The following is a 12,953-nucleotide window of genomic DNA, read 5'->3' as shown; positions in this document are numbered from 1 at the left end:
AGCGGAAACCGAGCCAGCTCGGGACCTCTACACCCACGTGGCCACGAGAAGACGCGCACCAGCCGACCTACATCCCCAAGTCCCCAAGGTTCAGAATCAGTGGCCACATGTACCACCGGGAGGTTGAGGTACAGGAGGCCTAAGATGAGCGGAAAGAACCAGAAAGCAGGTGGAGAGAACCCATCCCCCAGGCCTCCCAGTGGTGTGACAGCCCCTCCCCCACCACACAGGGCTGGTCCCTGGCGGGGGGGGGGGGGGGGCTTGGGAACTGCACTGAAACCAGGTGGATTAAGTGATCTCTCCAAAGGGGATCAGAGGGTCCCCCCACCCCAAGCCCTCTCCCTTCTTTCAGCTGCCAGACCCCCATCCCCACCCCCAGATGGCTGGTCCTGACCATTCAGACAGGACACTGTGGGACCCTTCCACGGGAGCTTGCCCAGCTCAGGAGAGAAGACATGTGCATAGGGGTTCCCGTGAGACAACCCGGAAGGGCACCTGAGAGAAGCTTCCAGAAAGGAAGCCCCACCCCACGTGCTGTGAGCAGTTCACTTTTCAGTCCCCAACCCTAATACATGAGAAGACAACCAAGAATGAAGAAAGGAACCCATAATGTGAGAATCCCAAAGAAGGAGAGACGCAGCTGCGCAGAGTGGACGGAGGAAAACACACCCTACCCAGCCTGGGCCCGCCGTGGCTCTGCACCCGCCGTGGCTCGGTGCCCTCTACTCCTGGAACCCCCGCGGTCACGGCAGCTCTTGAGGCAGGCATTGGTACTGTGCCTCTCATTTCACAAAGCAGGTGTCTCAAGAGTAAAAAGGCTAAATAACTTGCCGGAGCCACCAGGCGAGTGAGTGGCAGAGTCGGGGACACGCTCTCTACAGTGCCCGCCACTCAGAAGAAGGGGCGTATCTTAAGAACAGAACTTCTGCAAATTAAAAATGCAAGAGATTAAAACTGTAAAACTGATGAACTCTCCCAGGAAGCAAAGCCAAAGGAATAAAAAATAGAAAAGATAAGAAAATCAGAAGATTAGTCCAGGAAGGATGTCCAGATAGAAGGAGATCTAGAAGGTCACAGAAGATCAAGGGACGGAAACTATGACACAATAAGCCAAGAAAATGTCCCAGAACTGAAGGGCAGCCTCCAGATGGAAAGGTCTCACTAAGTGTTCAACTTAAGGGACAAAAAGGGACCAGCACCAAGCAGGTCCCCTTGAAGGCTCAGGGCACTGGGAACAGAGAGGACCCTGCAAGCTTCCAGGGGGAACAAAGCAAGCCACAGACGGTGACCCAGAATGGCTTCACACCTTCCAACTGCAACCCTAGAGGCTGGGACACAGCGGAGCAAGGCCCCAAAGCTCTGAAGGAAGAAGATTTCCAACCTTGAACGTGATGCTCAGCTAATGTGGCAATGAGGAATCAGAGGAGAGAAAACTCAGTGTCCCAGGTTCAAGTTCTCAGAACATTTCCTACCCTACATTCTCATGTGCTCTCATACTCAAGGGAGAAGGCAGGAGGTCCAGCCCAGGAGAGAGGCTGGGCACAGGTGATGGCCACTGATGGACAGGCCCCAGGTATGGAGGGCAGCAAATCCAGACTGGAGCGGGTCAGGGACCAGGATTGCTCAAGAAAGGTCAATTTACTCACTGCCCCGAGCAACCAAAGGGACACCTGGAATACAAGGGTACGGTCATGAATTCACAAGCACATACATGACCACCAACGGGCAGATCTGGATTGAAGGAAAAGAGGAGCAGAAGGGAAAGGGAGGTCCTGCTACACAGAACTGACCAGAGGAATAGCCCAAACCAACCAACCCCTGCACCAAAAGGAGGAAGGAAATATAGTGGGCGCTGGGTCAGGGGCGGATCTTAGGCTAAAAGAAGTAAAGAGGAAACCCACATCCTACCTTCCAAAGCCAAAAGTCAGAGCCTGGAACCTAGAAATCAAGATGGAACAATATGTGCATGACATTTAGAGACAAAGGAAAAAAAGCAAAAAAACCCCAAATCGTCAGCTAAGAAAACTCAAGTGGCATTCCCCATGGACAGGGGCAGTGGGGGGCTCACAGGAGCCTGAGAGAAAAGGAAGGGAACAGGAAGCAGACACGGAGAGAGACCCATGGCCTCACGGACCTTCTGACAAGCTGGACGGGCCAGGATTCTTCTCCTTTCCACCAAAAAGTCGCCATGGGGCTGGGTCATCCACCGTCATTCAATTCTAAAAAGGGGCTCAGACCCAGTTCTCCCGGACCCCAGTGTCTACACATTCATGCATTTGACAAATATGAACAAACACACGCTGAGCCTCGGACAGGGCCCACCCAGTGCCTGACCCCGCGGGCCTCTGGACCACAAGGGCGGACCAAGAAGGAGCACTCTGAGCAAATCCACCTGCAGCCATGCCCGCCCCGCCCGCTACGCCTGTGACTCTGATTCCTGCTGTCCTCTTCCTTCCTCACCCACCCTGCTGGCCCCGTGCTCGTCCCAGCATTGTAGAGCCTCTGTCCCCACAGACGCCTCATGGCCACTGCCACAGTGCTCCTGAGAACTCAGAACACACCATCGCCCAGGCAACAGCCTGTCCCCGCCTAAGGCTTTTATTTGGAAGCACAACTTTTTGTTTTAGGTAAGACTCAAGTTCGAAGCCCAGACAGGTCCTCCCCTCTGGACCTCTGTGTCTGCATCCGCGCAGTGGAGACCTAACACCAACCTCAGGTCAGCTTGGAGTCAAGGGACAGAGTGGAGACAGCAAAGCTTCATGATCTGCCAACCCCGGGGCAGGACAGGTGCCTTCCCACGGCTCCCACCTCTCATTTACCTTTCTGGGCGTTTCACAGTTGAACATAACGACGGGATCTTTGTTACGTATCAGTACGTGCACACGGTGTAGTAATATAACGTGGCCAATATCGTTCCCCAGCACCTCCCTCCCTTCTCTCCGACCACCCTCATCCCTTTCCTCTGTTGATCTCCCTTTGATTTTCATGAGATTTACCTCTCCCCACCTTTCTTTCCCTTTTTCCTCTCTAGTTTCCACAAATGAGGGAAAACACGTGACCCCTGACCTTCAGAGTGGGACTTACTTCACTTAACACGATGGTCTCCAGTTCCATCCGTGTTCCTGCGGATGACATAACCTCATTTTCTCTATGGCTGAATAAAACTCCGTGGTGCACACAGACCCCGTTTTCTTTATCCATTCATCCACTGATGGCCACCTAGGCAGGTCCCCCGGTTAGGCCGTTGTGAACTGTGCGGCTATAAACAGGGGTGAGCACGCATCCCTGAAGTAAGATGCTTTTAATTCTCCAGGGTGGGTCACGTGGTGGCCACGCCTCGTCCTTTGAGGAGCCTCCACACTGACCCCACATGGTTGTACTCATTCACAGTCCCACCCAGGTGCTGCCTCCGTCACTTCTGCCATAATTCAGGGTCCTGGGAGTTTACCTCTCCGACCACATAAGACGGGATTCTTGTCCCCAATCTCCTCAGACCGTCCCTGGTGATCACCAGTCAGGATCCGTCAGTTGGAAGTTTAGCCTTTGTGTGGTCACAGCTCAAAGCGGAGGGTACCCAGGTGACTGGACACAGCCAGCTGTCACTGGGTCTGCCCCGACGAGTGCCGACTTTGTGCATGTGTCCCTTGCCTGTGTCCAGGGATCTTTCTGGGGTAAAAGTCAGCTGCCTTCTCTAGCTGGTCCTGGATCCAGTGCAGGCCACGTCTCTCTCTTCCCCCAAATTCAAATCCCCTTCAGGTCCCCCCAACACCTTGGCCCCAAATCCACCTTCCCCGACTTCTCTCCATCTCCTGGTTCTCGGGTCCATGAGCCCAGGAGCCTGGCACTATCTGTCTCTGCTGGTCCTCCTACAGTCCGCTAGTAGAGATGGTCCCTGACTTCATGGATTCAGACACAACCTGGACAGCATATTATACATGACAATGACCCCCCCCCCCCAGATTATCTCCTGAAACTCAGGCTGGAACTTCGCTAGGCCAACCTGAAGATGAGGGGGCCACTCTAAAGCACAGGGGGCTTTTACCCAGACGCTGCCGTCTCATTGTGTCCGCGGATCTCACTGAGCCGCTACGGCCCTGCATCTGTGTTTTAGCAAAAGAAGAAGAAACAGAGGCCGATGAAAGCGTGGATAGGGACGATCGCTATGGCTTCACCGCCTTACCATGGAAACCGAAATGGAACCAAAGCAATGGAGGTCATGTGTCGACCTTGCACTTGCTAAGAGCAGGGAGGGTCAGGGAGGACGCAGGGCAGCCCAGAAACGCCAAGGGAGACGTCAGTAAGGGTCCCTGTGAGACGGGGTTAGGATTTTTTCCATTCCCTGGGAGTGAAGCCCCTTGTCATTTGCACAGTCTTGGACTTCCAACAGTCAAGGCAACGTGACCAAAAGATGGGAACTGCCCAGGAGCCCAGAGCCTCGTGATGGCTCTTGTGTTTTCTGAACAGACTTTGATTTTCACATGAAGTAGGAGGTGGTTCACCCACAACTGGGCCCGACCTGCTCGGGATGAACAGCTCTTCCCAAGTTCATGACCTCAGCCCCCAGAGAACACAAGGGTTAGAACACAGGTGTCCTCTCTGCCAGATCCAAGAGTCCACACAGCAGGGCAGGGGCCTGGAGGATACTGTGACGCCACCCTCTTGAAGCCAGGGCACAGAGATAGATGGGACGCGTGACCTGACACTGCACTGCATCAGGATTCCTGCCAGTGTTCCTGGGCCTGTGGTCCACAGCAATGACACCATCCCACCTCCTCTGTCCCTCTGCCCCTCCTGCTCCCCTCTTCCAAGGCAGCTGTGACCAGCAGGCTGACCTGGATAACCCAGCATCCTGTCCCCATCTCGCTTCTGCCAAGTCCCCTTTACCAAGAAGGGAGCACATTCCCAGGTTTGGGGGCTGGGACATGGTCGTTGTGGGGAAGGGGCTGTTCGGCCTACAACCTGACAACAGTTCTGAAGCCCCGCGCTGTGCCAGGGCCTGGTCCTCCTCTTGGGGCCTTTGCAGAGGTGGGCTCAGCAGACATCAGGGAGCCCAGGGAGCCCAGAGGGAGGGGGCTTCCACCTAGGAGCAGGCAGACAGAGCTCAGGGAGGCTATTCTGGACACATCACGGTCAGGCTCTGTAGGAGGGACCACGGGGACAAAGGTCCCCATGAGGGGGCCACTGGCGATGTGAAAACGTGTGTCCTGAGGGAAACAGGAAGACCCTGGTACAGCTGGGTCCACCTCATTCAAGGAAGGGCAAGAGGTGTCCCCCAGTCCTGGAGCACACAGCAGAGCTTCTTCCTGGGGCACGAAGGTGTCTCACAGAGGACAGACCACGAGGGAGATCTCCAGCTTGAGGGGCCCCAGCAGCCAACGGGAAGGGCGCACGCAAGGCAGGTGAGCCCAGGAAGGCCACCAGAAAGCCGCTGCAGGGCAGCACCCATGGGATGGGCGGTGTGGGAGGGCTGAGGGGACCACGCCATCGAGGGCTTCCACCACCAAACTGGCAGGTCATCTCCAGGCCCCTCCACCTGCCGCCCCAGTTCTCAGTAGAAGGGCCCAGAATGCTGCTTTTTAAGTATGTCATCGCATAGAAGATTAAAAATAGTCTAAAAGAGGAGAGGGATATAAATATCGCCAAGGTTCCAGGCTGCACAGAGAACCCCCCCAGGAGAGGGAAGCAGGAGGGGACGTGACGTCATCAGAGCCCTAGGGGTCCTCACAGTTCCACCTGCGCTCTGCAGGAGCTGAAGCCGGTACCGATCCACACTAGAATAACCCAGGTCCTCCTCGGCCTTTAGAGTCCTCGAGGGCTCTGGACCGCCATCGCCAAGCAGCGGCGGATCCCAGCGCTCAGGAAGGCAGATTCAAGAGGACCCCTGACTGCATGGCTCCCTCTGAGCCCCGTCCCCACACTCCTCTGCCTTTGACGAGACTCCTAGTGGACGAGCCCATTTTTAAATCAGGTACAGAATGTCCCCCAGGCACACAGTCAGCCCTTCGGAATGAGGCTGGGCCATGTCACACACGGCAAGCACTCCCTACTGTTGTCACCAAGGGCCCTGAGTCTGGGCTTAGAAACACAGTTGCCACCATCCTACAGGAAGCCTTCCACACTGCCACATTCCGAACAGAGGCCTCCAGGGCTTCCAGATGCTGTTATCCCACAAGGAGGCTGGCCAACCTCACCCGCAGACCCAGCCTCCTGCACCCACATGCACAACCCGTAGGTGTTAAGATGGTATCAGGGCCTCACCCAGCATTTCTTCTGGATGTAATCCAACAGGCTAAGGCAGAGAGAGGGCAGGTGTGGCCACAGTTCAAAGCCAACACTTTTGTTCTGAGACCTGAGGCATCTTGGTGGCCTCTATCCTGGGCCACTTCCAAGACAGAGCAACTGACTTGGCAAAAAAACGCTTACCTAACAAATCACAGGGCTGGCCCCTAAATTAAACACACAACACACACAAACTCTGACACACGCACGCACACCTTTCCTTCACTGAGAACGTTTCGCTAAGTTTCTGTTTCTTTCCTCCTTTTCTGCACAGGGCCAAGTAGTAAAGATATGGGGTTTTGTGCCTACTTCCCTGTCTCAACAATCAACTCAGTCCTAGAGCAAAAGTAGCCATTGACAGTATGCAAATGAGTGGACATGGCTGTGTTCCAATAAAACTTTATTGACAAAAGCAGGCAACGAGCACATATAGCCTCCTTGGACCGAAGGGTGTGAATCCTCCTCTGATAGAAAAAAAATGAAGGGAGACTCACCAGGAAGGGGGGGGAACTGACAAAGATTCTTTAATGTCACATTTATGATTTTGGCTCAGCTGTCTCTAATTCCTTCTGTGACTGACACAATGTACCACTATTTAAAAAAATGGAAAAAAAAAAAAAAACAGGCATGAAGAGGAGAAATGAAGAAAGGTTTCTATGGGAACAGGGAGTTCATTTTTAATGGCACGATCACTTCAGAGACAATCGCTTTATTTTCCTCTCTTCCCCTTGACGCAGGGCAGGCGTGACCTATGGCCTGTTGGTGGGAGGGCTTTGCTCAGAGCCTCTGCTGCTCTAGTCAAATATTAAATGCCAGAGTGTCCCAACGTCAGGGAGGGCAGTGGAGGAAAGCCGGGCCACGGGGGCAGAAGCCCACCTCCCCAGTGGCAGCTCTGGTCCCAGGCTCGGCTCCTCCGTGACCGCCTGGCCTGGGGCAGCGTGGGGCATCAAGGCCACCATGAGCTGCAGCTGCTGCTGCTGGGTGATGCTGTGGTGTAGCCTCTTCCGGGCTCTGCCACCAACGGCGCCAGGGCTCCCCTCTGGCTGCTGACAAACCATTTGCGAGTGGGGCTTGTGTTCCGCCTGGCCCTGAACCTGTCGCTGCCTGGTACACACAGTCAGGATCCCTGTTTGCGGAAGGTGGCCGCGTCACTAACCTCCCTGGGCACTTTCAGCTCCATCCAACTTGATCAGCCAAGGACAAACCAAGAACGCAGGCCATTTGCCACTGTGTCCTTTAATAGTAAGGCCTTGTCACTGTGGCTTTTACTGCACAGCCCCCTCGGTGGAGGTGAGTCTCGGCACTTACCAGTGGAAAGATTCCAGGAGAGCAGCCAGCCGTGGTTAGCGGGCCAGGGCCACATGCTGGGGTGGTGCCAGGGTCCAGGGAGCAGATGGCTTTGAGTGGGCACACTCTGCCCAGGCCCTGCCTGGGGGTGGACTGGAGCCCCTGGTGGTCCAACGCTCTCACTTTTCAAATAAGGAAACTGAGAGGCACAAGTGAAAGGCTTTCCCTGGAGCCCACAGCAAGGTGGTGACGAGTCCAGGACGCCCCCCCCCCCCAGGCCTCCTGGTGTTGGCTGTGGTTCTGCCGATACCAGCTGCCCAGTGCCCCATCTGGAGTAGCCCCAGGAAGAATCCACACTAGCACAAGGCCTGCCACCTACGGCACAGATGAACTCAAAGCCTGTGGCCTGACTCCAGCTGGGACCAGGGAAAAATCACAGGATTCGTCCCTGAGAACCAAGCACAGGGCCCCAGGGGCAGCGCCCTGCACAGCGGTTCCTGAGGACATGAGACCTCTGCATCTGATTTGCTTTTGAGTTTTCAACAGAAACCTCCAGTGCACTTGCTGTGCCCTTCAAGAGCCAGGGAAGCGGGGGCGGAAAGGTCCCCTCAGGCTCCTTCCCTTCTTTGGCCTGGTCCCAGGTCCCAATGCCGCGTGCACTAGTCTAGCGACAGGGAGGGTGCTGAGGGCGGGGAGTGGGGGTTGACAGGTAGATATGGGAAAGAAGACCATGACAGTACTGATTCTGGGTGGACCAAGAAGCCACCCAGGTCCCCACTCTTGCTCTACCTCCCAGGCTGGGCAGCTCTGCTGCAGGCCGTGAGACCCACTGAAGCATGTAGCAGGGATGCATCTGGGCAGGACTGGGGTGGACAGGAGGAGGTGAAGCAAGGCCCAGAGCCTACAGAAGTTGCTGTGGAGGCCCAGCCAGCACCAGGAGGGCCTGCACCCCTCCCGAGCCAGCGCAACAGGAAGAGGAAACCTGGGCTCCCACTGCCCTGCCTGGGAGCCAGTGAGTCCCCTCCATCAAGTCTGTGGTCAGCCTTCAAAGTCCTGACCCGACACCTCCGGGCGGTCCTCACAATTCCCAGGTTAGCAGTGCTTTACCTGGGTGCCCAGGGCACCTGACCCACAGGATGAGACTTTGGTTAGTCTCTCCTGGGCTCAAATCCGAGCTCTACTTACAAGTCACATGATCTTGGTTGGGTGAACTCTGCCTCAGGTGCAAATGTTGCTTAGAGAACAGGAGCCAGAAGTCCCCAGACAGCAACAACGGATGCTCCCGTGGGACTCCCAGAGCAGCCAAGGAACAGCCTCATGTCTGCCCAGCACCACCTCCTTCAACTCACCTCCCACCTCCAGGTCCAACGCGAGCCACTCAGGTAAGAAACAGATCATGAATTGCAACATCAAACCCCCAACTACTAGAACAGGAGAGGGCCGAACCAGAGCCAACCTCTGTGCTCTTAGGATCAGAAATGCAGAGCCCGCTGGCCAGATGCTGGGACAGTTTCACACTCCCTGAAGGCAGAGACCAGAACCAGCTCCTCATTCTCCAGGGTCAGCAGGATGTGATGTCTTGGCACAGTTCACCTCCACTAGACAGAGAAGGGCAGTGGATGTGGGGGGTGGCGGAGGTTCCCACGTGAGCAGGAGCACCTCCAAATCCTGACGCAACACCCCACCCTGCTCTATAGTAGAGCCAGCCCAGGACGGATGGAGTGCTCAGCTGGACCAAGGGGCAGCCAAAGGAGCCTTGTCCTGGGAAGGACAGTGGATCCCTCCTGTCCTCAGCCCACAGGAGACTAAGGCACAGATGTGCTAACCATCCACCTCTATGCCAGATTTACTCCCACGAAAGCAGACACCACCCGGGAAGGCTGCTGCCTCCTGCAGTCCCATCTTCTCTTCTCTAGAAGGGTCAACAGCTTGGGCCACCCCCATTTACTTGCAAGAGACCCTGTGAGGGTGGCACAAGCAGTCTCTGCGCAGAGGGACATGGTGCTCTGCCAGAAAGCCCTTGATCCAAACAACTTTATGAGCCGTCCATCTAAAAGCATCAATGAGAACTGCATCTGCTGTGTGTCCTCCTAGACAGAAGGCGGAGGGACAGGCCTCCTGGGAAAGCTCATGCTTCCTGCCCCGCGGAACTGACCTCCTGAGACAGATCAGGAGTCTTCGTTCCGAGTTTCCTGGGGGATGAACTTCTGCATCACAATCACAGCTGCCTAGATTCCAGAATCCCACCGTTCAGGGGGCAGATGCAGGCCGGCAGACAGAGACAGAAAGAAAGAGATCTCTCACTGACCCATCCTCCCCTGAAAGGCAGTGTCGGGAGGCTCGAAGTTCAGAGCTGTGTCTGATTACTGACCCCAGAACCACCCTGTCCCAGGACCAGCAGAGTCCAAGCTTTCGGAAAAGAATCAGGACCCCCAACCCTGACGGCTGCACTCCTGTGATGACAGACTCCAGGGCTCCCGCTGAGCTGAGCCTCCATCACCATAACCGCGATACAGAAGGACATGGGGCTTCACCTGCCTCCCCGGCCCACCACCCACACAGGTTCGGCTGCACAAGGCCCCCGCTGGAGGCCCCATTGGACCGCCCAGACACATGGGGGCTGCCTGACGTCTACCAGCTGGTTTTACAGATGATCTGAGCTCCTCGTGGGGCCTCCTGGACTTGGACCTTTAGGCAGGACTTTCTGAGCACCACAAAAGCATGAAGAGAACATGTTAAGCACCCAGTTAATTGGGAAAATCTGAAGAACACAGTCCTGCCCTAACTCCAGCCTCTACTCAGCAATGCTGGCAAAGTAGCCAAACCTGACTGTGCGACTCCACGGAGCTAACACCCCTGCTCCCCACAGACACAGTCAAGGGTTGGTATGTCCATACAGTGGAATAGTACTCAATAAGGAAAAGGAAGTACTGACATAGGCAAGAGCACAGCTCATACTAGCACAACACTGATGGAAAAGCCAGATCAAAAGAGAATGTACTGCATGACTTAATTTTATATTAAGTTCTAGAAGCAAAACTAATCTTCAGCCCAAAAAAAACCCCATAAACCATCAGAATAGTGGTTACTGAGGTGGGGGTAGGGCTCCTATCTAGGATACTGGAAACCTATATCTTGGTCCAGGTGATTACACAGGTGTTCTCATGCCCCAAAACTTCAGCTTACACTTAAGATTAGTGAACATTATACACGTGTGCAATACATATGTAATAAACATAATGTACATATACACAGTTTAGAAGGTTTTTATGGCAAAGCCCATTAATGTTCAAATGATAACTGACATTTACCTAAAAGTGAGGACAGGAGGCCCATTCACAAACTTCAGGACCCATCTCAAATTGTCCCCATCCTGTGCACTAACTAAAAGCACATATTGCTGAGCTTCCCTTCACAAAAACCGATCTTTAAACTGGGAGGTGATCTTGGAGGACTGCAGGAACTTATTGCACCAAGCATCAGTTAGTACATGCTCAGCAAACACCCGGCAACTGCCTAACACAGTCCACACACACACACACACACACACACACATGTGCACACACAGAGTCCAAATTAAATGCCATCTCAGCAAAAGATGACAGTGTCCACCCCTAAATAGGGTGTCTATTCTTCTCAGGCAACAGGATCTAGGCACTCTGCTTATTATCAAGAGGATCGTTTTCAGCATGCTCTGTCCAACCCTCCTCCTTTGACACAAATCACAGCCAGAAGAGATCAGAGGAGTCCAGAGCAAACAGTCTCCGGTGCCCACCCCAGGAGGCTGCCTGCTCCTTTTCAGGTCACCTCTGCCTGCATGGCTCCTGCCCAACCCAGGGGTGGAGCAGGCCCACGTGAGCTCCCAGGAAACTTTTTATCAGGTATAATGTTTAAACTTGGCTGCTCCCCACCCCCCCCACCCAGCTGGCCTGCTACCCACTGGGGTTCCCCTTCTCCTGGCAGCAATGCCACTGCACCTGATGGGGAAGGGCACCACCCACTGCCCCCCAACCCCTGCCCAGGCCTCCGGCTCCTTCCTAGGCACCTCCACCTTGGACTCTCTGGACCCCGAGTTTTGCAGGGAAAGAGACTAGAAACTTCACCTGCACAGGTCGACGTGGGTGTCCACAGGCCGGAAGTGGAATTCCAGCTCCACAAAGCCCACAAATGGAAAGAGAAAGGGCTGAAAAGCACTTGCACCAAGAGAGCTCTCCCTGGGGTTGGTAGGTTGGGGGACAAATATGGATGATTTTCTTTTTCCCCTTCAAGTATTTTTGGGGCTTTTCAAGTTCTCACACTGAATAAACTCTTTGGCAAGACAAACGCGCTTCTCCTGTGGCTCTGCTGCGGTGGCCCGTGCCAGGCGGGCTGCCAAGGCAGGCTGCCCATGGAGTTTTTCTTTCACCTAGTCCCAGCTCCCTCAAGGTACAGACTCTGGTGCCAGCCTCCGTGCCCAGGTGGGTGCGGTATCCAGGACAGTCCTCTGCCCTGTGCTCCTTGCAGAGAGGCAGCTCCTTGGGAAAGTGGCAGACTTGGACTGGGTGGCCTGACCCCTCTTCTCCAGCCCACCCTCGGGGAGGCGCCCCTCCCCTGCATGACAGGCCCCAGGGCACTTGGAAGTGTGCTGATCCTGTCTCGTGTCCCACAGGCTCCTACTAGTTGCACTTCTCCCCTCCCTGACCTGGGCCATCGCCCCCAAGTGCCCACGCGCAAACTTCTCCAAAGTCGCAGCTGGAGGGGGGTGGTGACGTCCCCTAAAGAAAACAGGACCCCCTACACACACACACACACACACGCCCCCGCCAGGGCCACTGCAGGTCAGGCGCTGGGGCCACTCGGGCTCCGGGGGCGGCGCCCCAGCCCCCACCCGGCGGCAGCGGGGCGCGGTGGGCGCGGGCGCGGCGGCGGCGTTACCTTGCAGGTTCTGGACTCGGATGTCGCTGATCTGTCCGATGAGCTCCTCGCGCTGGAACCAGTCCCATTCGTGCGCAGCCATGAAGCGCGGCGGGCCGGGCGGCGGCGGGCGCGGAGATCGGGCGGCGGGCGCGAGCGGCTCGCACCCGGCGAGGGCGCCGCGGGGCCGGGGCGGGCGGGCGGCCCCCGCCTGGGCCGGGGCGGGCGGCGGCGGCGGGCTCGGGGCGGCGTGCGGCTCCCGGCTGCGCTCACTGCCCCGTGCGGGGGCGGGGCGGGGGCCCCGGGCGCGGGAGGGCGGGGCGGGAGGCGGCGGCCAAGGGCCGGTTCCTTTTTTTCCCCCCCGGGGTGTGCGTTGGCTGGATTGTTGGGTCGCAAACGGGCGGTGATGAGGCGCGGGGTCCCAGCCCCCCAGATTGTGATGTCTCAAGGTGCGGTGGGCCGGGTGACGCAACCGGGGGTCGCCGGCGCGCAGG

General features: G+C 56.2%; 1 protein-coding gene across 3 annotated transcripts in view; it reads right to left on the bottom strand.

Annotated features, from left to right (window-relative positions):
- The window catches only part of Clmn (calmin), a 95,695-nt gene extending 83,065 nt beyond the window's left edge, over positions 1–12,630 (bottom strand). For all 3 annotated transcript variants that reach the window (XR_011706527.1, XM_071607562.1, XM_071607563.1), the window contains exon 1: positions 12,481–12,630. Coding sequence is in view for 2 of the 3 variants with exons in the window: in XM_071607562.1 (XP_071463663.1) it covers positions 12,481–12,562 (82 nt within the window). In the remaining variant the exon portion in view is untranslated. The remainder of the gene's footprint in view (positions 1–12,480) is intronic.
- Between the last annotated feature and the right edge of the window lie 323 nt (positions 12,631–12,953).

Source organism: Marmota flaviventris, chromosome 2, assembly GCF_047511675.1.
Source record: "Marmota flaviventris isolate mMarFla1 chromosome 2, mMarFla1.hap1, whole genome shotgun sequence".
Taxonomy (NCBI): domain Eukaryota; kingdom Metazoa; phylum Chordata; class Mammalia; order Rodentia; family Sciuridae; genus Marmota; species Marmota flaviventris.
This window is presented reverse-complemented; position numbering and strand designations above follow the sequence as displayed.